Source organism: Erpetoichthys calabaricus, chromosome 2 (genome assembly GCF_900747795.2).
Source record: "Erpetoichthys calabaricus chromosome 2, fErpCal1.3, whole genome shotgun sequence".
NCBI lineage: Eukaryota > Metazoa > Chordata > Cladistia > Polypteriformes > Polypteridae > Erpetoichthys > Erpetoichthys calabaricus.
The window spans coordinates 335,658,653-335,686,496 of NC_041395.2; the positions used below are offsets into that span (position 1 = coordinate 335,658,653).

Sequence of the window (27,844 nt, forward strand, 5' to 3'; positions counted from 1 at the left end):
CTTTAAACTCATCGCCTTTTCCTATTGTTGTCTGCTTTTCTAAATACATCCGCTTTTCTATTTTTAGTCAAATACTGTACCCTTTTTTAAGCCCTCTTCAACCGGACACCCAACTTGATCAATGGGCTTCAGGTAGCAGGACCACAACAGCGGAAGCATGCTTGTTTAAAGCCGCCGGCCTTCTCACTCCTGATTGGCTAGCAGTTTTCGGTGCTCGCCTGTGATTGGTGCCCTGCACGCTCCCGACTTTGTAGTAGTCAGCTCGCGGTGAACGCGCGGCTCACTCATGCTGGGCGGCAGTGGTTGGAGGGCTGCATGAACGGGGTTGCGCTTCTCGAAGCTCCTCTTCTCGACAAACTCAGCGTTTTTCTTCATCTCCTCCGCAAAGAAAAAAAAAAAGAAGAAGAAGCCAAACTAACACACTATGGATCCTTGAGAGCAGGAAGCAGTGGCTTTATTAATTACTTTCAGATAGTTTTTTTTTTTTGTGGCCGTGTGGAAGTAATTACAGAGGCATTTTTGGATTTCCAAACTCCTAAGCTTTTTGAAAAGCAAGGGTTGTGGGAATGCAGTTGGGGAGCAAATGAAATGCAACATAGACCCACTTCCAAGCCAGAAACTGGGAATGCGTTAGGTAGCCTTTAAGAAGAAGAGTGACATTGTTAACACGGGATACAGTTTATGCTTTTTAAAGTTCAGAAGAACCTTTCCTAGCTTTTGTTCTGCTGTGTATATCCAGTAAACGATGGCAGAACAACTTTGTTTTGAATAATGTTAATATTACTTATGCTTTCCTGAATAATCTCATCTCCTGAACCCCACTTGGCAACAATTACCAGTTTCAGCTGTAGAGAAGATCTTGTGATGCTGAGAACCATGACAGGGACTTACAGCTCCACCATGAAGACTTTGGAAGATCTGACCCTGGACTCTGGGTATGGAGCAGGTGATTCTTGCAAGTCTCTGAGTCTGTCATCATCTAAATCTAATTCCCAGGCCTTTATGAGTGCTAGCCATCGTGGTAACTGGTGGTATTATTCTGGCTCAATGAATAGCAGAAACAATAGCTGGGATACTGTCAACACAGTCTTGCCAGAAGATCCAGAAGACATCTTTTCTAAGTGCTCAAAGCTTCCAGAGTTAGAGGAGTTTCCGTGGAACGATGAAGAGGTGGGCAGAGTCCTGTGCAAAGGAACTGGAAAAGGGCCTGTGTTTTCTCAAGATGCTGTCCGCAGGTTGTCAATACTCTTACGGAGAGCCCTCATCCGCATCTCCAGAGAGGCACAGAGACTCAGTGTCATGCATTCCAGATGCACTCGTTTCGAGGTGCAAAGTGCCATCCGCCTGGTGCTGAGCTGGGCCTTGTCCGAAAACTGTATCTCCGCTACAGTGAAGGCCATATCCCTTTACAGCATGAGCGCCGGAGAGTGGTTGCGCAAGGGCAAATCGGAACTCTGTGGGCTAAGATTTTCAGTTGGACGTTTTTTTCGCTGGATGGTGGACACCCGCATTTCAGTACGTATCCATGAGTATGCAGCTATCTGCCTGACAGCGTGCATGGAGGGGCTGGTGGAGGAGATTGGAGCACGTGTTCGTGGAGCACAGCAAGAAAATCCTGACTGGAGTGGTGGTGGTGGGGGTAATGGAATCACAGCAGAGGCATTGGAGGTGGTCATCAACAACGACGCAGAACTTTGGGGGGTTCTACAAACATATGAGCACCTCATCTGTGGGAAGAATGCCAATGGTAAGAACCAACTTGAAATTTTGCATGCAATGGAGGTGGCATAGTGAGTGGCATTTTGTTTTGTATAATGTTGCACATTAACAGACTTTCAAGCCTCCAGTTTGCTTGTCTAGATCCCAATTGTGTCTTATTGTGCGAGTTTGGGTGGCATACTTTTATTTAGTTTAATTTTACCTTTATACTTGGTTACCAGTACCAAAACACTATACACTGTATAAACTTTTAATAATTTGTGGATGGGTTGATAAACAATGGATGTCTAAAAGTGCCAACCACCTTATTTATGACTTATTACAGAATATTTTGTTTTTGGTGTTTGTAAACTCAGAAGTCCTTAGTAGCTATTTGCTCCTAAAGCCATAATACAAACATATGTGTTAGAAAAAAAACAGATGGCTTTAGTATCCCACTCACCATGACAATACCGGCTTTACCTTTGAATTCTTTAGACTCTCAGGAGGCTTCAGTAATGTCTGGATACACTGATTTTAAATTTGCTGTTTGCTCTGTTTCTAGATAGAAGTGTCTTGTATCTGGTATACGCGTTACCAGATTAGGGAATTTGAATTTACTGAGTAACCTCTTCAGGTGCCTTCTTTGTTTTTCCTATCTTTCTGTGGATGGCCTCATAATGAAAAGCCAACAACAGTTGAGATTTAATAAAATATTAATGTTTTGAAAATCTAGAGGTGAAATGGGATTTTTATAGAGGTGAGAAAATATCCATGTTAGAAATGGTCATCTTTAAAGAGGATTTCAGTTTGGATCTTTCTTAAAAATTAAAGTCTTATAATTTACACAGGCATATTTTGCTGTAATATACTGTCCATCAAGTTTCTTAGTAAACTTCTCTGTTAGTGATGATCTACAGTATTTTATAGGGAATTTGATTTTTAGTTTTTCAGCTTAGCTCTTAGTACTCGGGTGTTGTACCATGTTAGCCATTATTAATGTAGTGAGACGTCAAGCAAAATGACATCTTTTATTGGCTAACCAGAAAGATTACTAATATGCAGGCCCCTTCTTCAGGCAAGATGTCAAGAAGGGGCCTGAGTTGCCCCGAAAGCTTGTATGTTGTGGTCTTTTTAGTTTGGCGATAAACGGTGTCATTTTGCTTGAAAGCTTAGCTCTTATAATTTACCCAGAAATAGACACCGGTGTTTACTGGTTAAAAATGTTTCAGTATTTCAGCCATTGGCATGTATTGATTCAGTGTTGGTCACTTTTTTATTTTATTTTTTTTAATTTCTGTAAATCCTACCCTTGACCAAATGAGTCTCACATCTCGTTGGCCCTGTGGAAACTTGATTTTGTTTGTTTGACTGAGACACAGATGTTTGGGGTAACTTCAAGTTTTCACACAGGAGCTACAAAGTGTGGTCTGTATCTTCAGCAAACTAACCCATAAGTAACCTGAGATCAACGGAGAGATCGTGTTGAAGAATATTGTAGACTTCACGAAAAAGGGTTACACAGGAATAATCATCCTGTTTAGGAACATTGTACTTGTGTCAGCAAAAAATATGTATTGCTTCTTTGTGTTGATTTTAGTTTTTTGTTTAGTCATCAGGCAGGGCAATGTGAGAAAAAAAAATAATAAAAAAATTCTTATTCACTCGCAAAACAAAGCTCTTGAACTGGTGCCAGGGTTCTTCTTGTGTCATATGTGCCATGCTACTCAATTGTTTATAGCTTGAAGTGAATCATTAACTTCTTTAATTATTACTTTTTCACATTTGCAAGTTTGTTTTTTTTTAAATTAGAAGTACTACATTTTGGATGTCATTATTTGCACAGTGGTAATGCTGCTGCTTCAGAGCTTCAGTGAATTGAGTGCCAGTCTGTGTGTGTCAAGTTTTAATGTTTTCCTTGTGTCCACAAGGGCTTTCCCCAGATGGCCTGGTTTCCTCTTGCATCCAAAAGACACATGTTTTAGGTTAATTAGCACAACTGTGGGCATGTCAGGTGTGAGGGTTGGCTATTGTATTCTCTTGTAAACTAGGGTCACTCCTAGAGTGTTACAGCCCAGGGTCTGAAGCTGCCCCATTATCTCCAGATTTCTGAAATTCTGATATGAAGAAAGCAGGTTCAGGAAATGGATGGAGTGAATATATAGTATCACAAGGCATGCATTTTTAATACTATTATTATATGCTCCTGAACTGTAATACATAGTGTAAACATATTAGTAATTCATCAGTTTTTAAATCTGCTTAATCATAGATAGATAGATAGATAGATAGATAGATAATACTATTATCTATCTATCTATCTATCTATCTATCTATCTATCTATCTATCTATCTATCTATCTATCTATCTATCTATCTATCTATCTATCTATCTATCGTGCATCCGGAAAGTATTCACAGCGCTTCATCACTTTTTCCACATTTTGTTATGTTACAGCCTTATTCCAAAATGGATTAAATTCATTTTTTTCCTCAGAATTCTGCACACAACACCCCATAATGACAACATGAAAAAAGTTTACTTGAGGTTTGTGCAAATTTATTAAAAATAAAAAAATTGAGAAAGCACATGTACATAAGTATTCACAGCCTTTGTCATGAAGCTTAAAATTGAGCTCAGGTGCCTCCTGTTTCCCCTGATCATCCTTGAGATGTTTCTGCAGCTTCATTGGAGTCCACCGGTGGTAAATTCAGTTGATTGGACATGATTTGGAAAGGCACACACCTGTCTATATAAGGTCCCACAGTTCATGTCAGAGCACAAACCAAGCATGAAGTCAAAGGAATTGTCTGTAGATCTCCGAGACAGGATTGTCTCGAGGTACAAATCTGGGGAAGGTTACAGAAAAAATTCTGCTGCTTTGAAGGTCCCAATGAGCACAGTGGCCTCCATCATCCATAAGTGGAAGAAGTTCGAAACCAATGTTGAATAGTTTTACTGTCAAATAATGCAAAGAGTACACGACATGTGTTTCGCCCTAATTGTGGGCTCATCAGGCGTACACAGTTACTGCACCCTCTCTCGGGGATCGAACCTCGGACGTCGGCATCAGAAGCGAAGCCTCTTAATGTTGCGCCACAGCGTGTGGTTCGTTTATTTGGGTAGAACATGCAAACTCCACGCAGGGAGGACCCGGGAAGCGAACCCAGGTCTCCTTACTGCGAGGCAGCAGCGCTACCACTGCGCCACCGTGCTGCCCTCAATTAACCATTTACAAAATAATCATTTGTGGCAGCCCTAGTGTGTGTGTGTGTATGTATGTATTTATGTATGTGTGTGTGTGTGTGTGTGTGTGTGTGTATAATTTACAGATGCAGAGTACATCATAGGTGCCAGTATACTCAAATGACCACACACATCCAGGTAGCTATCTCTTTCTATTATTACCATCAGTAGCATGTTACAAATCATTGAAATCAAAGATCACTCAATATGTCAATTGTTTATTTGACTTTGCTGTTGTTTAGATCATTCACAATTGTAGTCTTTCCTTTCTTCTCCAGATTTCCTAACCCCTGTATCCAGACAAATTTATTTTTAAATTTTAAGATTGATATACTATGAGAAAAAAGGACAATTCAGCACCTTCAAATTGCTTTATGTATTTATTGGGCAATGTGCAGCTACTATTTAAGATAAGATGCTGTGGTTATGTTATATATTGTATACTGAAGTTTTTATTAAATGTTACTATTGTTAAATTTATGGCTGGCCTAGTCTTGAAAGTTTTCTGCTTAATTGCACACACACACACACACACACACACACACACACACACACACACACACACACACACACACACACACACACAGAGTCTGTTGATACCTTCCTTATAGATGTGCACATGTTTCATGGAATAAGTGACTGAGCAGTGGCTGATGTGGGAAGGGCAGGTGATTCTAATAAAGCAGGCCAAAAACGTATGGCTTGTAAATTCTACCCTTGGTCATAATGAAACAATATGACTCCAAACTGTATGGTGTTCTTGTTTTATTTTCACATATCTCTTTAATTAAAAAGGAAACATTTTATGTGGGTGTTATCAATCCAGACACCCATATTCTTCCTTGTGATTGAAGGGAACCAAAGCTTTAATCCATATGTATTTGGTAAAAGAACATATGGTGTACATTTTGTTTTGAATCTACTAATACAGGTATCAGAAGCTTGTAATCATATGTTAAACAAATAAAAGTTTTAATTTATTGCTTTGACATTGCTGCAATTGTAAGATTGTGTTTGCATTAAACAGTTTTTTATTATTCAAAATTATCAAACAGTATTTTGTTATTCCAAAGTTGTGGCCAGTTTTCAGGAGTGGTTTTTCACGTCAAGTGCATTTTCATTCTCTTCACTTAATTGAAGATGCTTGTTAGAGTAGACAATATTTTATTATTATTCATTTGCCTTGAAGAATGCTGTGACATTCAGAATATCCTAATAAATCTTTTATGGTCTTTCCAGTGACCTTCAGCTAAATTGGTCTGAAAAGTTGGAAGTCATTCTGTCTAATGCAAAATGGTACCTTTATAAGTCTAGGAGACATCTGGAAATCTTTAACATATGTTTGGATCCAATAACATTTTTTCTATGGTTTTGCTGCTTGTTTCATTGGAATTTTATAATGGGGAACTCAGAAAGTTTTGTTGTACTTACTTAAACTTTTATAATCCTGGGAGAACCGCTTTGGTCACTTTAACTTCTGTAGGACGGGCTGAAGACATTTCGCTAGTTGAGTTCAATTCAGACGCATTACAAAATCTTATTCAAGGAAATTAAAGAAAGCTGAATGTACAGTATATGAGCTGTGGTTTGCTTCACCTGGTGCTAATTTGAGTATTTCCATAATTCTGCAGCCTTGCAGGATTTTTTTTGGCCCCCATCTGCGTGTTTGCACATTACTAGCAGGAACAGCCTATTCATGTTTTTGACTGGATGGATTCTATTGCCATTAATAACCCAGCGAAGAGCGCTATACTTAAAATAAACTGCATTGTGTTGTACTGAATTAATGAAACAACATTCTGTCCAAAAAGAAAGAACAGCCTTTTCTGTTTTCATTTGCAGTCTGATCTGCAGAGCTTATGTTTCAATTGAAGGAACCCATGGATGTATAACTCTAAAATCTCTAAATTTCATTTGGCAAGGCAAGTGGCACTTGAAGATGATTTATTAGTGTCATGTGGAGGTGAATTTTGATTTTTTTATTCAACCATGCTGTTGCAAAGGGAAAGCTCATCTTACATAACATGCACACATATATAGTACTACATTTATTGATTGTCATTTTCTATTCAGTAAAAGAAACATAAATAGTACATGATTAGAATTATCAAATTATTTATTCACTCATAATATCAGTGCCTCGTGAACCACTAAACACTGTGATTGTATAGGATAGTTTCGTATACATATCTCATTCACACCTCCTTACATCTGCTTTTGGCACAGGACTTTTCCATCAAGGTTGTCAACAAGTCACTTTCTTGTCAGGTGTCTGCATTTTTCTCTTTCTAAATTTACATTTATTTATTTAGCAGATACTTTTTTTACGCAGTACTATTTCCATTGGGCAGCACAGTGGCACAGTGGTAATAATAATAATAATACTTTGCATTTATATAGCGCTTTTCTCACTACTGAAAGCGCTCAGCAATTGCAGGTTAAGGACCTTGCTGAAGGGCCCAACAGAGCAGAGTCCCTATTGGCATTTATGGGATTCGAACCGGCAACCTTCCGATTACCAGTGCAGATCCCTAGCCTCAGAGCCACCACTCCGCTGCTGCCTCCAGTAAGGAGACCTGGGTTCGCTTCCCGGGTCCTCCCAGCATGGAGTTTGCATGTTCTCCCCGTGTCCGTGTGGATTTCCTCCGGTTTCCCCCCACTGTTCAAAGACATGCAGGTTAAATGCAGTGGCAATCTTAAATTGTCCCTAATGTGTGCGTGTGTGTGTGTGTCTGCGTGTGTGTGTGTGTGTGTGTGTGTGGGCCCTGCGGTGGGTTGGCACCCTGCCTGGGATTTGTTCCTGCCTTCTGCCCTGTGCTGCCTGGGATTGGCTCTAGCAGACCCCCATGACCCTGTAGTTAGGATATAGCGGGTTGGAAAATGACTGACTGACTATTTCCATTTGTACAGTGTATTCACACAACATTAGCTCATTATTAACACTTTATTCAAAAATAGCATTTGATAATAAGTCATTTTCCCATCTGTTTCAGAAATTCTGTAAAAACAGTGGTTGTACCATCCAGAGTGTTCTGAGCAGCTGCATCACTGTCTGGTTTGGGAACTGCAGCGTCTGTGACTGTAAACTGCAGAAAAGATGGTTGGGTCCACTCCACCCTTTATTAAAGGCATTTTTGTAGAGCATTGTATCTGCAAAGATAACAGTGTTGTGAAGGTCCACTCCCACCTCTGCCATGGTCTCTTTTTCAAACTTCCATCTGACAGAAGGTACTGTACCACATGAAGCAGTTCTGCCAAGTACTTCAGCAGCTTCTACCCCTTGGCAATCCGGACTCTGAACTCTGTGCTGCTCACATCTGTCTTTAGTAGTGAATTTATATGCAGTACTTTTGTAACACTTGTCACTACTGTTATTTTTTATTATTGGATTTACTGTTACTATTTATTTATTTATTACTATCTGAAATTATTACTATTATTTTAATTATCTGTCAATCAAATTTAGTGAATATCCCCTTGGGATTAATAATCTATCTATCTATCTATCTATCTATCTATCTATCTATCTATCTATCTATCTATCTATCTATCTATCTATCTATCTATCTATCTATCTATCTATCTATCTATCTATCTATCTATCATAATGTAGTATAGCATAGCTCTTTCCCTGTCTTGCACTTGTTCTCTGTTGATGTATATTTTGCACTGCAGTCCTGGGGAATCATAATTTGTGCCACTGTATGCTGTAATATGGTGTATGGATGGCAGGACAATAAATCCACTTGACTTATTTTCAAGGTATCTCATATAATTGATCAGTCCTTTGAATGTCTGAGGACTAATCTAGAATTAGTGTAAAAGAAAAGGCTGGCAAGAGACACAGCTGGAGGTGGCAGAGTTAAAAATGCTAAGATTTGCATTGGGTGTGACGTGGAAGGACAGGATCAGAAACGAGGACATTAGAGGGTCAGCTCAGGTGGGACGTTTGGGAGACAAAGTCAGAGAGGCAAGATTGCGTTGCTTTGGACATGAGCAGAGGAGATATGCTGGGTATATTGGGAGAAGGATGCTAAGGATAGAGCTGCCAGGGAAGAGGAAAAGAGGAAGGCCTAAGAGACGATTTATGGATGTGGTGAGAGAGGACATGAAGGTGATGGGTGTGACAGAACAAGATGACGAGGACAGGAAGATATGAAAGAAGATGATCCACTGTGGCAAACCCTAACGGGAGTACCTGAAAGAAGAAGAAGAATTTACCCATCAGTGTACTTGCAGTTGTGTTCTGATTCTTTGGCGCTTCTGTATTACTGAAATATGTCTTGAGTGTTCTCTGATTTTATTATGTTTTAGTTGTAACATTGATGAACACCCCATTATCTTCAAAAATTGAAAAAAATTGAACAAATGTCATGTTTGTTAATTCATTTTAGCAAGGAAGTGTGCTGTTTTTAGTGCCCTAATAATGGCATGGGTGTCTGAGATAAAGCTGCCACCATCATCACAACCAACAATTTATTTCGTGCATAGCCCAAAATCACACAAAGAATGCTTTAACAGGCCCTGCTTTTTAACAGCATCCCATCCTTGACTCCCTAAGAAGAGCACAACTCTCACCCCCCCAAAACAACAAAACCTTGTAGGGGAAAAAAAATGGAAAAAATCATAGGAAAGACAGTTCAGAGAGACACCCCCTTTCCAGGCAGGTTGGGGTGTGCAATGGGTGTCAAACAAAATGGAGTAAATACAACACACAAAACATAGCACAAGTAATCCCCTTCACAGAGCCATCCTCAGGAATACAACGCAACAGTGCAAACTACAGTTTAACACACAGCGCTGCTCATCAAGTGCAGGCTGAAGAACTGCGACAAATCTTGCGGCAAAAATACAAGAATTGAGGACACCACTCACTAAATACAGAACTATCAAAAATGAGGGTACAGATTTCTTCAAAAATATCAAAAACAAAGAAGAATCTAATTAACATAAATGAAAACAACAGCATCTGTCCATCAGCTGATTGTAGAACTGTGACCATATTGAAGAGAAGGAGTAGACAAGCCAGACTCGATGGGCTGTGACCAAATAGCCGCCTCACCCTTACTGGTCATTCCACAGCTGAGTCAATGCTGAGCCGGCCAATTGGATGACAGGATGCTTCTACCCGATGATTCCACTGCCACCATTGCAATAGATGTAGTATCATTAGACCATTGTGGCTTATGCTCCGGTTTCAAAGCAGCATTATGAGCTGAGCAACGTGAATGTTGTTTTGCTAGTGTTGAAGTTTTGTTTTGGAATGAAAATGACACATCTAGCAGCTCATGTTACCAGTGTGTACTGTAAAATCCTGAACTGTGTACTGGCTATGTGTAAGAACAACAACAACATTTATTTGTACGGCACATTTTCATACAAATGATGGAGCTCAAAGTACTTTACAGGATGAAGAAAGGAAAAAAGAAAAAATATAAAAATAGGCAATACAGTGGAACCGAACTGATTTCCCCCATAGGATTGTATGTAATTACAATTAATCCGTTCCAGACCGTACAAACTGTATGTAAATACATTTTTTTTTAAAGATTTGTAAGCACAAAAATAGTTAATTATACCATAGAATGCACAGTGTAATATTCAATGTTTTTACATTTAGTTTACTAACACTGAGAAAACCTTGAACAGAGAAAACTAACATTGCAAGAGTTCATGCTACAGCCTTACGAACCGCTCGCTGTAAACACTTTTTTTTAAGCACAGGGAAAAAAATGAAAATTTGAAAAATCCTTAATTTATTCAAAAACTAACCATAAACAACCAAGAAAACTAACCTTGCATGAGTCGAGTTCTGGCATGAAGGAAGTGAGGAGGAAGAACTAGCCACTCGTAGAAGGACAGTTTTGCAGCAAATCGCCATGAATCTTCCTGGCTTTCTTGCGTAACATCGCCTCACTTACGCTCTCCCCTGCAAGTTGCTTCTCGTTCAACCACACTAGCAACAGTTTTTTCCACCTCTTCCAGCACTTGAGGCCTCTGCTTGGTTAACACTGTAACTCCTTTTGCAACATCAGCTGCTTTAATGGCCTCTTTCTGCTTTAGAATAGTCAAAATCGTAGATTTTGACATCTTGTACTCAGTGGCAAGATCAGTAACACGAACGCCATGCTCATACTTTTCAATAATTTCTTTCTTTAATTCGATTTCTATCTTCTTCGAACCTTTCTTCTCGCCAACACTACCACTCTTCACTTGCTTAGAGGCCATGGTTAATTGCAAAATTAATGCAAAAGCACACGAAATAGAGCACAAAGAGTTCACAGCGAATGCACGCACGTCTGACCGAGAACAATGTACAGGGAGAGACTGAACACGTGCGGAAATCGGCGCGCACAACCTGGAAGGGAAACTGACTTGTTCGTCACCCGAGTGTGTGGTTGTGAACAGATGCAAAAGTTTGGTGAACATTTTGGTTGTAACCCGATTTCCACATGTTCTGAGACGTTCATGACCCGAGGTTCCACTGTACTAATTAACAAAGAATAAAGTAAGGTCAGAAAAAAAAAAACTCCAGACGGCTAGAGGGGAAAAAAAAAAACAAAATCTGCAGGGGTTCCAAGGCCATGAGACCACCCAGACCCCCTAACATTAATGATTGCAATCAGTCCTCATGGTTTTCAGGCTTCATGTAGAAGAATTAGATGAAGATGGTCACGTGGACCTCCGGCCTTCAATCCATCAATGTAGGGATTGCACAGGGCTTTGATCAGTTGGAAAAAACAGCAGAGAAAGTAGGGGTTAGTACGGATTTCGGATCCACGAACAAAAAAAAAATTAGTTTGAATCCTGCTCAGATTTAACGTGTGCCACTGTAAACCCAAATAATTGACAAACACTAAGACTCTGTGTTTTCATAGGAGACGTACATATTGTAGTGCGTTTTTTCTTTTTTCCATCTGCCCTTGCCAGCTATGAGGTGCTTTGCCCAATGTCAGGAAACTAAAAGTTAAGATTGCTACTACTTGAAGATCTCTGATTGGTCACATCATCACACTCTGGCAGTAATGGTAGCCTTGTCTTGAAAGAGCAGCATCATATTCCTTCCGTATTAATTTAAACTCTGTGGGACATTTAAATAAAATGCACGATTCTCCCAATCCCATTGCTGAAATCCGCTTACAAGTCTCTCCTCATGTCAGCTGACCCATATTGTTTTTCATAATTATGTTTGACTTTCTCAAAATTGCTACACATTTTGATGCAGAGTTACCACCTTGATGTTGCAGTGGTGTTGCGTTTGTGAATGAAAGCCGGCTCCTTCTGTAAGGTTATTTTGCTCATTCTTTGTCACAGTGGCAGCAGTACTAGAAGACTTTGACGCAGAGCTGCTCCAGATCAAGAGGAGCCAGTTAGTGAGGTTTGGCTATCTACTGAGAGTGCCCTTTGTGCCAGATATCGGCAGGGTGTGGACCACAAGGAGGAGAGCCCGGGGCATACCCAGGACACACTGGAAGGATTAGATCTCTCAGATGGGCCGAGAGTGATTTTATTCCCCTGGCGAAGCTAGAGACTGTTGCCGAGGAATACAGTAGATGTTCTGCTCAGGTTGTAAGCACTGCATATTTTACCAGGCAAAGTGGATAAGGGAAGTGAATGAATGGAATATAAATGGTGAGTTAAAGGCTGGAACTGTTGAGCATTTGGTTAAAGTGCTAAAGAGCAGAGTAGCAGCTGGCTTGAGCAGCTGACGTTGGATTTGATTATTTGTTGGCTTTAGGTGTGAAAACTTTCAAAACAAGTGAGATTTTTCAAACTCAATTTTGTGCAGAAAAATGCTCATTTGTATAATCACACTTTAGAATATTTAGGAAAGCTTAAAAACAGTTTTCAGTTTGAAACATTATGGATAATCCTGGCTCAATTGTTAGAGTTGCCGCAGGGTCTTGGCAGCAGTCCTTATTGGTAGTCCTAGCTGTGCAATAGCAGTAGTCAGTTACATCTCCAGAGACATGCTTGCTAATAATCTGTCAGACATTTTTAAGATTCAAAATAAACAGTGCAGCCTATTTAAAAGGATGGAATGCTTCTTCTAATGGTCGGAAACTGATTCTATCAAAATAAGGCGTCTCCACCTAAGCTGATCTACAGATTTGCCCAGTCTAACTCAGGCATGAATCATTGCTTTTTTCCAAAATATAAACCCAGACATTACCATTTGTCATGTATGGCTGGCATATCTATATTTATTTTAACTATCTTTATGCTTCATGCCCTGTGCATGCTTATGCCAGCTTTGTTAAGATGTGATGAATGCGCAATGGTGTAGTTTTAGTTAACAAACATTTCCACAGGGTCATGGCTGATGTAATATCTCAGATTAGCTGAATTTTTCATTTATGGGTTTAAGTTTACTTGTAATATTTTATGATGCAATCTTCATCAATGTATTGAAATAGCATGTACTAAGAAATTTACAATTCTTTATGACACAACACAATGTCATTGTCTTACTCACGTTTGGCGAACTTAGAATGCAACTAATAACCTTGGAAGATGTCGGTAAGTATTGCGAATGCCATAACAGAGGGACTGGCATCCCATTGGAGATGGATGGCAATTCCTTTCCTGGATGGGATTCCATTCCGGGAAAGATGTGGATGGACACGCATCCTGGCTGGATTGGTTGTCGGCTGGGAATCCATAATGGAAGGATAAAGGGGGGCAGCTTCCCAGGGCCATATATTTTCTCTGTACACAGGGTGGCAGCATCCCTTCCATTTGTTCACCCGCATGGTTTGTTGGGAGCTATAGTCCCAATTGGCAGCCCTGTCAGGGTACTTGGGTGTAGCCAGGGTGCACTGCAGGGGAACACTACTTCCAATGTGTCGATAGATAGATACTTTATTAATCCCAAGGGGAAATTCACAGTGTAGTGCTGTGGCAATGGTGGTACTCCCAAGTCCGGTAAAATAGAAGCTACCTTCTCTACCTGAGGGAGTCAGGAGGGAGTGGACAACAAGTGTGAAGGACTGGTGGTCAAAGAAGATAGAAGGTGATCAATTGTGCATTAATATTGCGCTGGACTGATTGAACCCGGTAAAGAAATCATTGTATATGAAGCTACCTTTTATTGTACCTAAACTTGTGATTGGTTGAGTTGTGTCTGGTGTTTGGGGCTCCAGGGTGCCCCCTGGTGGCCACAGTGTTCATACTAAATTCATAAAATTTGTTTATTCAGTCTTTTTTTTCAGTTAACTTGAAGTTTATCTATCAACCACTACTGTAAAGAAAACAATCACCTACCAGTATTCGGTAATGAAATTCAAATATTGACCCTTCATCGATAAATATGACTTGCATAACGTTGTGGGCGTCAAATCTAAATTCTAACAGGAGACACTGCACCTTCATTATGATGATTGTATCTTCTCATTGTTTTTACACAGTGCCTTTCAAGATTTCAGCCAACAATCTACATAAATTATATTAGTTTGACATTGCTAAAGTTGCCTTTTTTATACTTCCTTCTGTGGGCATTTGAAATTTTGAGTACAGTGGTGCCTCGTAGTTTGAACTTAATTCATTTGAGGAGGGAATCAATTTACCCCATTAGAAATAATGGAAAGTCTATTAATCTGTTTCTAGACTCTAAGCAATACCCATTTTGATAAACTTAAACCACAAATACACATAATTTAAGGTAAAAATAACAATTAAATTCCCTAAATAATAAATTAAAATATGAAAACAATAAATAAAATATGTAAATACTTTATAATGAAATGAAAATTACATTTACTGTACTTTCATGCTTTGCGATAAGTTCTTTTTTCTCCATTGTTGATACTACAACCTTCCTCTTAGACTTCTTTGCTTCCACACTCTTCTTGGATGCCATGGTTAGTAGAAAGAGGTGTTATCTATCTATCTATCTATCTATCTATCTATCTATCTATCTATCTATCTATCTATCTATCTATCTATCTATCTATCTATCTATCTATCTATCTATCTATCTATCTATCTATCTATCTATCTATCTATCTATCTATCTATCTATCTATCTATCTATCTAGTCACAAGAATGAGTCAGAGACATCATAAAGAGTTGGGACAGCCACCCGTATATTATTTTCTCGGCTGCAAAAGTCATTTGTTATGGTAGCACGATGTGCCTACATTAGAGTCCAAAACAGAACTGCCTGTACTGAGGCAAGATGGCAGTTTTAACAGCCAGGACCTGCTCGCTTTGCTCGCCAACACCCGTACGGGCGCTACACACTAGCCACTTCTGGGGGAAGTGGGGAATCTTATTTCTCTCTAATAATTAAACCGACTTTTTCGAATGTTTGTCCCTGTGATTTGTTAATTGTCATTAACAAGCTATTCTAACAGGAAACTGTAAACATTTTAATACAAAAGGCATGTCAAGATCTCCTTTGGTGTCTAATGTTATCCGCGGAAGATGTCAAAGTCAAAGTGAACTTTATTGTCATCTCAGCCATATACAAGTATACAGATAGACGAAATTGTGAAGCTCAGTGTCCACAGTGTAACAATATGATTTGCAAATAATAAATTAAAAATAGAATTAAAATTTAAATGTAAAATTAAAACACAAATAAGACAAGACCTTGTGCAAAGACAAGACAAAGAAGTAGCAGCAATATTGATGTGTAAGATATGTAATATAATAAATTAAATAATAAATAATAGATATAGATCATACAGAAATTATCAGTGTATGATAAGTTGTTTAAGACATGTGTAAACAATGACAGGTCAGATGTACTACATTACCTTTCTTGTCACCTGTTAAAATTTTACATGTCAGAATTGTTTGACCAATTTTGAATACAAATAATCTTGTCATATTGCATAGCCCATCACTCAGACATAAATTACGCAATAATATTACGATCCACCGGCTGAATTACTGTTTAAAGAAGGATGTAAGATTGGACGGTGTTAATGGTTGTAGATATTCTACAGGATGTTGCAAGTTGATGTTTTCATCTTCCGCACAATCACCACTAACTGTTTCAGCATAGTCTATTGATACGCATTTAACTAATTTACCGTGTAACCGATCGACAATTTTCGCGTTAATTCATTTGACTTCATCGTTTCTCGGTGCTAGGATTGACCGTGTACTTATTTCTTCTGTTGATAACCCTTCAGGATGAAATTCTTCATTAAGATTTGGATATAATGTCTTTTTTTATTAGGAACTTAAAGTGAGGAAAACATAAAAATTTATAAAAGCTGAGAGCGCAGGAACTGTGTCTGACAAAAGCATCCACACGAATGAGAGGTGAGAGGCCATTAACTGTAAATGGTTGAGAGGAGGGTGGGACTTGATAAAATCTCTTGGGAATAGTCTTGTCTAGTCTTGTCTCAAGATTTTTTTATATGTAATAGCTATATCTCCAAACATCCAAAATAAAGCAAAAAAACATGCACAAGTGTAACATAAGAGATGCTTTCACAGCAAGAGCAAGAGATGACTTGGGCGCACAACAGTTGACTTTTATGCTCACTGTGTAAGCACCATCAGTTGTTGCATTTTTTACCACATGTGTAGGTCGAACGTAGAAGCATCATTCAAACTCTGGATCAAATTTCTCTTGAATTTCGAGTTTGAACTCTGGAATGTCGGATGTGGAGCCCTTAGCCTGACTCCACCTCTCACTTCCAGGACAGACAGACAGACACACACACACACTTCCATGTGTAGATGTTTATATGTAAGATATGTAATATCAAGAGAAATGTGTCCCAGTTAAGCCACCTCAGGCCACTCCAAAGTAAAGTTTGGTTAGTAGGTCACTTTGCAGAGATGGATAAACCCTTTATCGATTCCTTTTAAGAGTTATGAAGACCCAAAGATGTGTATGTTAAGGTCTTGTTGCGTAGCAGTAAATGAGTAATAGGTGCATTTAAGTAGTACCTTAACTAAGCTGTTACCATTATTTGTTTTTATCTATCTGAATTAATTGTTTTTTGGAATTTAAGTGTTTTATATTAGTACTAGGTGGTTCCCCCTAACAATAACACATTAAAGTTCGATAAATTCTGAAAAGAATGATACCAAACATATATATATGTAGGTGTTAAAATAAGCTCGATTTAAAATGTGACATAAAAATGTCACATAAAATCATTGCACAAAATTGTTGCACTTTTAGGCATAGGATTTTATATATATACAGTAGATTTGTATTTCTGTTACTTAATTGTCTTCTAATAGTTTTTTCTTGTTGTTTTATTGCTTTCATTAGATGTGAATCTCAAGGAGGTGGAGGCCTGCACATGTGCTTTCATTAGGGTGCTCAGCTCAGGCTGCCATATTTAAGAACTCCTTAAGCCGCTGTCTGACTGCTGGGTCATTGAGTTTATCCCTTTGTCTTTTGCTCCCCTTCTCTGTGTCATGTTCCACTTTAGTTAGTAGCAGGACATCTTGCTATTATTTTCATTTTAGGAGTTCTTCTTTTTATTTTTTGAGTAACGAGTTTTGTTTAAATATATTTATTTTGTGAGATGTGGTTTATGAAGTTTCATTTTTGGTTGGTTTCATCCCAAAATATAAGTTTGAAAATCGTGAAAGTAAGACTTTGCACGTTCTTTCCTCGTTGTTTGCTAAAAGTAATTAAAATGTATATTTTTTCCCCACAAATGAATAGTATGTTAAGGTCATGTTACAAAAAAGTAAATTAAATAGATGCATTTTTGCATCACCTAGACTAATGTGTTACCAAATTTTCTTAATGATCCCAAAATATATTTTGACTTGAATAATTAGGCTGAGGCCACATTTTACTTTTACCTGTGTGACAATACCTGTGTTTGAATATAGTTTATCAGGAATGTTTCCACCATTAGTGTTTTACATTATATTGTTTGTCAGTAAGTTAAAAATAATTTTAAAATATTGCTTTTATGCCTGCTTAAGTTTCCAAAATTCTTGAAAACATAGTGGGCATTCAAATTCATTCTCATTTATCTCATAATAATCTGTATGAACAGTTCCAGCCTGGTATTTGTCCCCACCAGAGTACAGAAACGGCACTTATAAAAATGACTAATGACCTCCTTATGGCAGCTGATTCTACTTTAATTCCTATTCTCATCCTCCTTGATGTGAGTGCGGCCTTTGACACTATTTGTCACATGACTCTTCTCAATAGATTATCTTCGATTGCCATTACCCACAATCCACTAGATTGGTTCAGATCCTACCTCTCAGCCCGCACTCAGTTTGTTCAGCTTAAAACTTTCACATCCCAACCCACTGTTGTTACTTCAGGTGGGCTCTGTCCTGGGGCCCCTCCTTTTCATTATTTACCTCTTTCCCCTCGGTATTATCTTTCATAAATATAACATTAGCTTCCACTGTTATGCTGATGACACCCAGCTGTATCTCACTAGCAAACCTACTGCTTCCTTTCCACCCTCTTCACTTACTGATTGCATTGCAGAAATCAAATCTTGGTTTTCTTCACATTTCCTTAAATTATACAGTGACAAACCTGAGGTTCTCCTCATTGGTACAAAAATCATCATTTTCCAAAACCGATAATGTTTCACTTGCTATTGATAACCTGAGGAGAAGGGGAAACAAAAGAGTTAAGAGTCTGGGTGTCATCCTTGACAGTAATAATAATTCATTACATTTATATAGCGCTTTTCTTAGTACTCAAAGCGCTATCCACACAGGAAGGAACCGGGAAGCGAACCCACAATCTTCCACAGTCTCTTACTGCAAAGCAGCAGCAGTACCACTGCGCCACCTGTCACCTTTCAGTCCCACATCAATAACCTCTCCCGGTCTGCATATTTCCACTTGCGTCACATTAATCGTATTCACCCCCCCTCACTCCATACACCACTGCTATACTTGTTCATAGCCTTGTCACTTCACGTCTGGATTATTGTAATTCCCTTTTCTTTGGTCTTTCTCGCAAATCTCTTTATAAGCTTCAACTGGTCCAGAATTCAGCTGCCCACCCGCATCATTACTAGAACCCCCTCCACTCAACATATCACTCCCGTCTTGCAGCAGCTTCATTGGCTTCCAGTTAAATTCCACATTCAGTTCAAAATTCTCCTGTTAACTTTTAAGGCTCTCCACAACCTCACCTCTCCATATCTGTCTGACCTCCTCCATGTTGCCATTCCCTCCCGCATCCCTCCATCCACTTGACTGTCTCCTTTGTCCGTCTTAACACTATGGGGAGCACAGCATTCAGTTGCTCTGCTCCCCATCTCTGGAACTCACTACCATCTGAGCTTAGAAATATTGAATCATTCTCACTTTTCAAATCTACACTTAAAACTCATTTGTTTAAGACGGCTTTTTCTCTTTGATTACAATTGCTCTGTCTGATTTTAATTTTTGTATTTTAGTTTTATTTATAATGTGTGTTTTATCTATTGTTCAGTGTCCTTGAGTGTTTAGAAAGGCGCCTACAAATAAATAAAATGTAATTATTATTATTATTATTATTATTATTATTATTATTATTATTATTATTAAGTGTTAAAGCAAATGGAAATCGATTCAAATGTATGTTAATCAGTTTGTAGGAATTTTGTCTGTAATTGCAGCTTTTGCGTTTAAAAAAAAATACCCTTTTTGGTCATGGGGATTAAAGATATATTTATTTTGGTATCGAAGGAGCTAAAATCTTGTCAAAGTGAAAAAATAAAACCTGGCAACGCCCAAAGAAAGCAAACCACAGTAAAAATGTTTTAGGAATATCAAGTGTATTTTTTCTGAACATTCTAGTAATAAAAGTGAGCCTGTGCTTTTAAACCAACAGGGAAAATAAGTCACAACTTAAAAATAATAACCACTTTGAAAATCACCTTTTATGTTCCTTCACCTCTTTTGTTTAGACTTTTTTGTTTTTCTGGCAAAATGTTCTTTTGTAATTTTGTACAGGAAAAAGGATGGATGTAGCTTATTGAACTAGTCTATAATTATATTCTCTGCATTTTAAATTAACACAGATAGCTGTACCAAATATTTCCTAAATATTCAATGTTATTCCGTGGGCTTTGTAATTCTAAGGTTATATTTTTTCAATTTTACTGTCTTGTATTTATAGAAGGATTCTTTCATGATATGCTGTGTGCTTCCTTTTGTATAGCCTCGGCTCCCTCTAAGGAGAATACCGTGTGCAACTTATGCTTGGATTGGAATATGATAGGTCTGTATATTTTACAAAAATAGTAAAATTAGATGATGAGTTGCTCACTTCAGACAGCAGACGAACTGAATCCATCAGCCTCAGGCTTGTGTTTCACTTTTAGTCTTAACGAGGTGAATGTACCTCTTTGTTCAGTTCTATTCTTCTGTTAAATATGTTTTTGTACTTTAGAAACACCTCAGAATAATACATCTTTTTTCAGCTAACCCTTTGAAAGTAATCTAGATTATGTACTTTCACTGAAAAAACAAAAAGATGAATTCAGTTTGTGGCTAGCTGTTTTATTTTTCCAATGAGAAAGAACAGAAGGAGACAATGGGACAAGCTTTCAGAATTTTACTATAAAGTAACAGAGCCAAATTATTCTGTATATTATGTATTAAAATGTTACTTCATTTTAGCTTGAAAAATAGCTTCATACCATCCCTCAAAAAGTTAAGTTATAGTAAAAAACCTTAAAAATGAATGTAGTATTTTCTGGGATGTGGGTCACTTCCATTACGTTTTACCAGATTTTCTTCAGCAAATCAAAATCTCTTTTTATCCAGACAGAAAATAAACAGCTGTAATGGGATTTCCATAGCTGTTACACAAGAGTTCAAACTGAAGTTTCCATTTCCACAAGCCACAGCAATATTTAGACTACAGTTTTGACTTATGTATTTATCCTGCAGACAATGTCAAAATAAATTTTAAATAAGGTGAGATAAAAAAAAATTAATCATATTAAATAATGGCAAAGAGTAAATGTATCATTAATAGTTGATTGGAAAAACTGGTAAAACCTGAGCAGAAGAATATAAATATTCTTTAGACATTTTGAATTTTCTAAAGTTAAAAAATGGAGTATGGAGTCTTCTCATTTGATTCAGACCTATTTTATGAATTTAGATCTTTTTATTGAAGCTCCACTTAAGAGTTGAGTACACAAACAGTAATGAGAAATATGTCTAAACATACACCATAAATACAATACATTGCTTTGAAACACCGATAGAGAAAAATCATATAATATTCATAAAGACATGTGTGCAGTATAGTATTATATATATATATTGTGAACACAGACTGGACACGGACATGTAAAATAAACAAAAAGATTTATTTTTTTCTACACCTGTGGGCACACGTCTTCCCCATGTCCCACAGGCAGTACTCAGTCCCAAGCACAAACACCAAATAACACACACAATAAAGCACTCTCTCTTCCTCCACCACTCCTCCCTGGCAACCTCGTCCTCCTCCTTCCGATTCTGGCTCCTCCAGTGGTGGCTACTGGCCCCTTTTATAGTTCACCCGGAAGTGCTCCAGATTCTTGAATGCCGAGTTCCGGCTGCACTTCCAGGTGTGGTGAAAAGCTGCAGCCCCTCCGTAGGTGCCTGCGGGACCCAACAGGGCTGCCCCCAACTCCAATTCCCATTGAGCCCTGCAGGAAACCGAGGCACCGCTCCAACCCAGGGGGGTGGCCACCTAGCGTCCAGGGGGATGTATTGCACCGTCCATGGCCACTGCCCCCGAGCATATAACAAAAGGGCGTCCCGGCCGGTCATGGACCCTGGCCGTTCACCACAATATATATATAATATATATATTACACATATATATATATACACATACATATATATATATATATATAAAATATAATATAATCTGCTCTCTATATATAAAATCCTAAGCGTAAAAGTGCAATGGTGACGTTTTTATGTCACTTTTTTGTCACGTTTTAAATCAAGCTTATTTTAGAACCTAAATATTTATGTTTGGTATCATTATTTTCAGAATTTATCGAGCTTTAATGTGATGTTGTTAGATTTTCAGATTTCTTATTCCGTTTTTAAATTATAAACTGAAAAATATCAAGAACTCACGTCCCGCGAGATGAGACTTTGTGCCAACAGATTTAACCACACCCGGGGTCCGGAAATAAAAGTCAAAGAGTAGGACAGCTGCTGTACAGGCTTTTAAATGTTCAAAGTGCCGCATGAGATGCAGATCACGTGGCTGTGGCCGAATATCAAGCAAAGAGGAGGTAAAAAAAAAACTATTTGTTTCCTATTGTATCACCGTTTAAGAGGAGGTTTCGGAGGTGCAACCTCATCTCCTTGGGGTACGTTCAGCCCTCCTCGTCAGAACACGAGCGACAGAGATGCAAAGTGGCTGGCGAGCGAAGTGAGCAGGGGGGAGCCCCATATGTATATGACCTCACTGTTCATATGGGATGGCCTCCTCCATTCTGGAGGGAAAAAAGGAAAATAAATTATTGACTGTGTCACTAGTTTATTCTTCCACTATATCCTGTCTAACAAGAACATGTAAAACACTACCAATGCTTGCATGCCTGATATTATTTACAGTGTATAAAGTATATGTGAGAGGGTAAAAGTAGGTTTACAGTTGTTCATTTGGAAAAAGACATGCAGGTTATTATTATTAGAATAGCTTTATTAACTCAGTAGCTTTATTAACTTTATTAACTCTAAAGAATGTCACACAGCTGGCCTTCATTATTTACACATTCTTGTAGTCTTTTGCTATACTAAAGATAAATCATAAGTAAGGATATGAAATAGTAACAATAATAGTAATAAGTGGAAGACAAATAATACAAATAAATAATACAATAATTGGTAAATAAATAATAATACAAGAATAAACTGGGTTTCACATACTCGCAACTGTAAATCTACTTTTGACCACCCTTGTACTGTGGGGGAAATAAGTATTTCATCCCCTGCTGAATTTGTAAGTTTGCTCACTTACAAAGAAATGAACAGTCTTATGGTAGTTTCATTTTAATAGTAAAAGACAGAATATCAACCAGAAATCCAGAAATAACACATTACATCAGTTATAAATTGATTTGCATGCCATTGAGTAAAATAAGTATTTGATCTCCTACAACCCAGCCAGAATTCTGGTTCCCACAGATTGGCTGTGTGCCCATGTGATACACAGATTGCAATCAATCAATCAATTGATCAATTCCAAGTACTCCTGATCTCAACTTGTGATGTGTATAAAGCACACCTGTCCACAGAATCAATTTCTTCCATTCCAACCTCTCCACCATCATTGGCAAGAGCAAAGAGCTGTCAAAGAACGTCAAGGACAAGACTGGAATGGACTACAAGACCATCAGCAAGAAGCTTGGTGAGAAGGTGACTACTGCTGATGCGATTATTCAGAAATGGAAGAAATATAAAATGACCATCAATCGCCCTCGGTCTGGAGCTCCATACAAGATCTTGACTCATGGTGTGAGAATGATCATGAGAATGGTGAGGGATCGGCCCAAAGCTACACGGGAGGACCTTGTTAAGGATCTGAAGTCAGTTGGGACCACAGTCACCAAGAACACTCCTTGGTAACACACTACACTGTAATGGATTGAAATCTTGCAGCGCCCACAAGGTCCCCCTGCTCAAGATGACACATGTACAGGTCCGTCTTAAGTTTGCCAGTGAACCTCTGAATCATCACAGGCCTGTATATGTGCCTTCCTGAGCAGGGGGACCATATAGGCACTGCAAGATTGTAAGCATATTTTCTCCATTCTGGTTCCAACTTTCCTAGATGTGTCACTTTGTGAAATAGATCACTTGGCAGGAAAATTCCAGCAATTTCAGTCAACTGCAAAAAAGTAATACATGAAAGTATGGTCAGATATGTCCTGAGGCTTGATTTAAATACTAAGATCAAAGAGATTTACCCAATTTGGCTTCGTAGATTTGGTGCCCAATAGATAAAGACTCTTCCTCCTACACTAGCATTCTTTATCCTTGATGTTTTTTACTAGTCGTTATTTTCAGATTGCAAAGTACTCCCAGGCATATAGGCATTAATAATCTCCATAAGGTAACAGGGCAATTTTTTAATTATTAAAGAAAAAAAAATTATAAACTTAATTTAAGAGGTGGAGTTGTATATCCATTCCTTTAAGTCAGTCATGATCCTTTCTGCTCTGCCTGATTCAAACCACTTGATCAGAATGCATCACAATGGACAGTTAGGCTTGAATTAATTATTTTTTCTCATAAACATTAAGAAAGTGCTTTAATTTTGTAATTTTATTACACTGTAGAAATTGGTTTATTGAAAGCAAGGAAAAGTGTTGCACAACTGAAGGGTTAATCCATATAATAATACCAAATTCCTGTATAGATTCAGCAAATCAAAAAGGCATGCAATGCTTTAATTATTGCTAGGCCATTCAGAATTGTGATTCACTAACAGAACTTATGTTTATTTATTTTTTAAATATAAAGCCAAGACAATTATCAGTTTACCACAGTCTGACATGATTTAAGTGGCTATTTAATGACATAATTGAAGTAGTATAGTTGGAGGTCTAAAACTGGTGGCTACTGTGCTGGGATTAGGGACAATGACGTTTACTGTTGCTTGGTAAATTACTGCAGCGGAGGTTTTCAACAAAATTTGAAATGGGTGTAAAGATAGTAGATTTGTTTTTAAAAATCAGAGGTAAAATCTTGTGTTCAGTCATCATTATTAGTTTATTAAGGTTATAAGAGACAGATAGAAAGAACTTTATTTGTCTCCAGGGGGAAATTTGGCTTTTTACAGAAGCTTTTAAAATAAATAAATACATTGATAGGTGGATAAATAAATAAATAATAATAGAAAGAGATGAAAGTCTGTGGCATATTACTGCTAAATCTGTATGAATCTTTTTTAGGGAATCAGACAGTAGAACTTTAAAACTTTCAATGTAATAAAATATTTAATTTAATTTAGTGAAATGTCCCTCTCAATTCATCTACACGGTTTCCTTACTGTGCTAGTACAGTGCATTTTCTTCACACAATGGGGCGAATTTGGGATATATGAGGAAAAGTGGAGCATCTAGAGAAATAAAACCATGCTGGCTTAGGGAGGACAATCAGATTCCACAAAGACAGTGACCAGGTTATGTCTAGGGCACTATAGCATTTACGTGAAATAAAAAGAAAGGAAAGAAATGCAAGGTAAAAAGTATGCCGAGGACAAAAGTTATTTGATTAAAGTTGCACGGGCATTAGATATTTAAGTAAAATCTTTGATTAAATATTATTCCATCTTGACTTACAGTATATACAAGAGGCTGTTCAGTGCTTAGCAGATGCATATTTCAAAGTTTGTGAACACAGAAATTGTACCTAAATTTTTGGTTTTTGTAAGATGGAACAGAAAAGAGAGACATGCATTACATGAGTGCAGTAAGGATTTTGCCAATACAAATTTATTTATGATATGCTGCAAAAAATGCTGCCAGTCATTAAATATCACAATGAAAAACCTAAGATTTATTAGTTGTTGATGAAATAAGGAATCAGCATAATGTTGAGAAATTTCATTCTTCGTTTAGAACAATTTAAGGAAGAAACAGTATCATTAAAATAAAGCAAAATGCTAATCTACGTGAAAGTTAATAAAATTTGAATAACATGGGCTACAAGGCTATAAAAACATGAGAGCATGACAATGGATCATTTAGAAAGAGTAAGATAGATAGATCTTTATTGTCATTGTCACTTTTACAAAGGAACAACGAAATTGAAGGTGCAGTCGACTTAGTGTAAGGCATAAAAGAGTTAAAAAGACAAGAAAATAATAACAAACCGAATAGTAATTAAAGTACTTTACAAAATATACAAATTGCACTTGTTATATATACAATTTGCACTGGTTAAATGTACAAATTGCACTGGGTGATTTAAGGTCTATATTGCACATTGAGAGAATGATATGGAGCAGTTTAATTTGAGGTCAGGGCCATGATTGCTTTTGGATAAAAGCTGTGTTTAAGGCGGTCTGTCCTGGTTTTCATTGCTCTGTATCTCTTTCCCGATGGCAAAAGCTGAAAGAGGCAATGACTGGGATGTGATGAATCCTGTGAAATGTCTATTGCTTTTTTGCAGCATTGGGAGATGTAGATTTGTTTCAGAGTGGGAAGGGTACAACCAATTGTTCTCTCTGCTGTCCTGACGACCCTATGAGCGCTTTCCTTTCTGAGGAAGTGCAGCTACCGTACCACACACACAGTCCATACGTGAGCACACTCTCGATGGAACAGTGATAAAAGGCAAGGAGCAGATTTTTGGGGAGGTGGTTCTTTCTGAGATCATTTTCAATCTGTCACATTTTACTCTTTAGTGTTTTATTAAATCAAATAGTGCATGATGAATCCACACAGGTGTATGTATATGGAAACAAGTTAGATGGAGAACTGCTGGCTCTGTTGTCATTTGCATGTTATTGCTAATAAGAAGCCATGAAAACAGTGAATGCAGCTGTTTAAGACTGAAATAAGATTGGGGAACCTTAGCCAGCGAGACCACTAAAATGAAGCAGAAAAATGTCACTTGAGCAATAAGTGCTTCATCAGCAATGATTGACTTCTCATCTTGCGGCTCTCCAGGATCAACTTTGCCTACCTCTGATCTATTAAATAGCACCTTTCATTATCTATATGTCTATCTGTCTGTCTGTCTGTGGCACTAATGTTGATTTTTTGGACAAGATTTTTTTGTTGTTGTTGTTTGTTTATTGTTGATTTTTTGGGGAAAAGAACTCCCAAAACAGTAGGATGTAACTTGCACACTCCTTGTGTGTACATTATTTATTGTAAAGGAAGCCAAAGCTTAAGATGTATAGGCATTAATTGACAGGAACATGCTTAAGATGTGTTTGGTTATCAATTTCCTTTTAAGATAGACCTTTTTGTTTAGACGTTGAGTCACTTGTTTTCTTCTGTTTCCTTCACGCCACTAGTTAGTCACAGCAGCTTCAGGGCTGAGGATCAGGGTGAATCAAATATTGTAGGGCATTGCTTATCTGATGAAAGCACACACCTATTTTCAGTAGTTGTACGGCTAATGGATGAAATCTTTTCACTCTGGTCCAGACAGGCAGGATGCTTTTCACTTCCTGTGTGATAAAGGAGAAGACATATAAGAAGCAAAGTGGTCTTTTAGTTTTATGTTGCAGTTCAGAAATCCTTACAAAAAGTAAGAAGGTCCTTACTTGTGAAATTCATTTTAATAATTCAGTAAGGAAAGTAGCATAGTACCTCTTTGAAATCAAATCGTAAGTTCTGTTACGTTAATATTAATTAAAGAGGCTTATGACAATTCTTGGTAAATCTGTATTTTTTGTGCGATTTATACCATGGCGATTTATACCATATCTTCACAATGTGTATTTCTTGTTTAAATATGTCTCAGACAACTATTATCAATTTTAAACCCTGCTATTATTTAAAATTAGGTGCAGCTTTTGATCACATAGGTAGACATTAGGATTGAAAAGTACCTTATGGTTTGCCTTACGGTCTTGAATAGTGAGACGAAACATTGGCATCTTGCAGGAAGCAGCTTGGGACACTGTAGACATAACATCAACTTAAGGCCATGCTAGAGAAAAGGAGGAGCGTCACATTCAGAAGATGGCAGAGCAAGTGCTTCATACAGCTCCTCTTATGAGACAGTTGTTCAGTGTCATACCTGATGGACTAAGAATCAGTAGGGTGGATGCCTGTACTTGAATACTAAAAGCTATATGGGCCAAGTATTGTGTGCCATAGGCCACATCTACTATCCTGCACCACTCCAGCATGACTGACATGTTCAACAAAGTCTGTGTATCTTGCATTAGGCTTTTCAGTCATTTTTTGACCAACAGAGTGCTCCATTAAAGACAATTGTTCTTTCTTGTTGGAAATATCCAG

The 27,844-nt window shown here is 37.9% G+C and overlaps 1 protein-coding gene across 2 annotated transcripts in view; it reads left to right on the top strand.

Moving 5' to 3' along the window:
- The first annotated feature begins 237 nt into the window (after positions 1 to 237).
- abtb2b (ankyrin repeat and BTB (POZ) domain containing 2b) overlaps positions 238 to 27,844 on the top strand; it is a 195,546-nt gene continuing 167,939 nt past the window's right edge. The window contains exon 1 of one of the 2 annotated variants that reach the window (XM_028796047.2): positions 238 to 1,747. In XM_028796047.2, coding sequence (XP_028651880.1) covers positions 865 to 1,747 — 883 coding nt within the window. In that variant the 5' untranslated portion in view covers positions 238 to 864. The remainder of the gene's footprint in view (positions 1,748 to 27,844) is intronic. The other variant, XM_028796048.2, reaches the window with a different exon arrangement.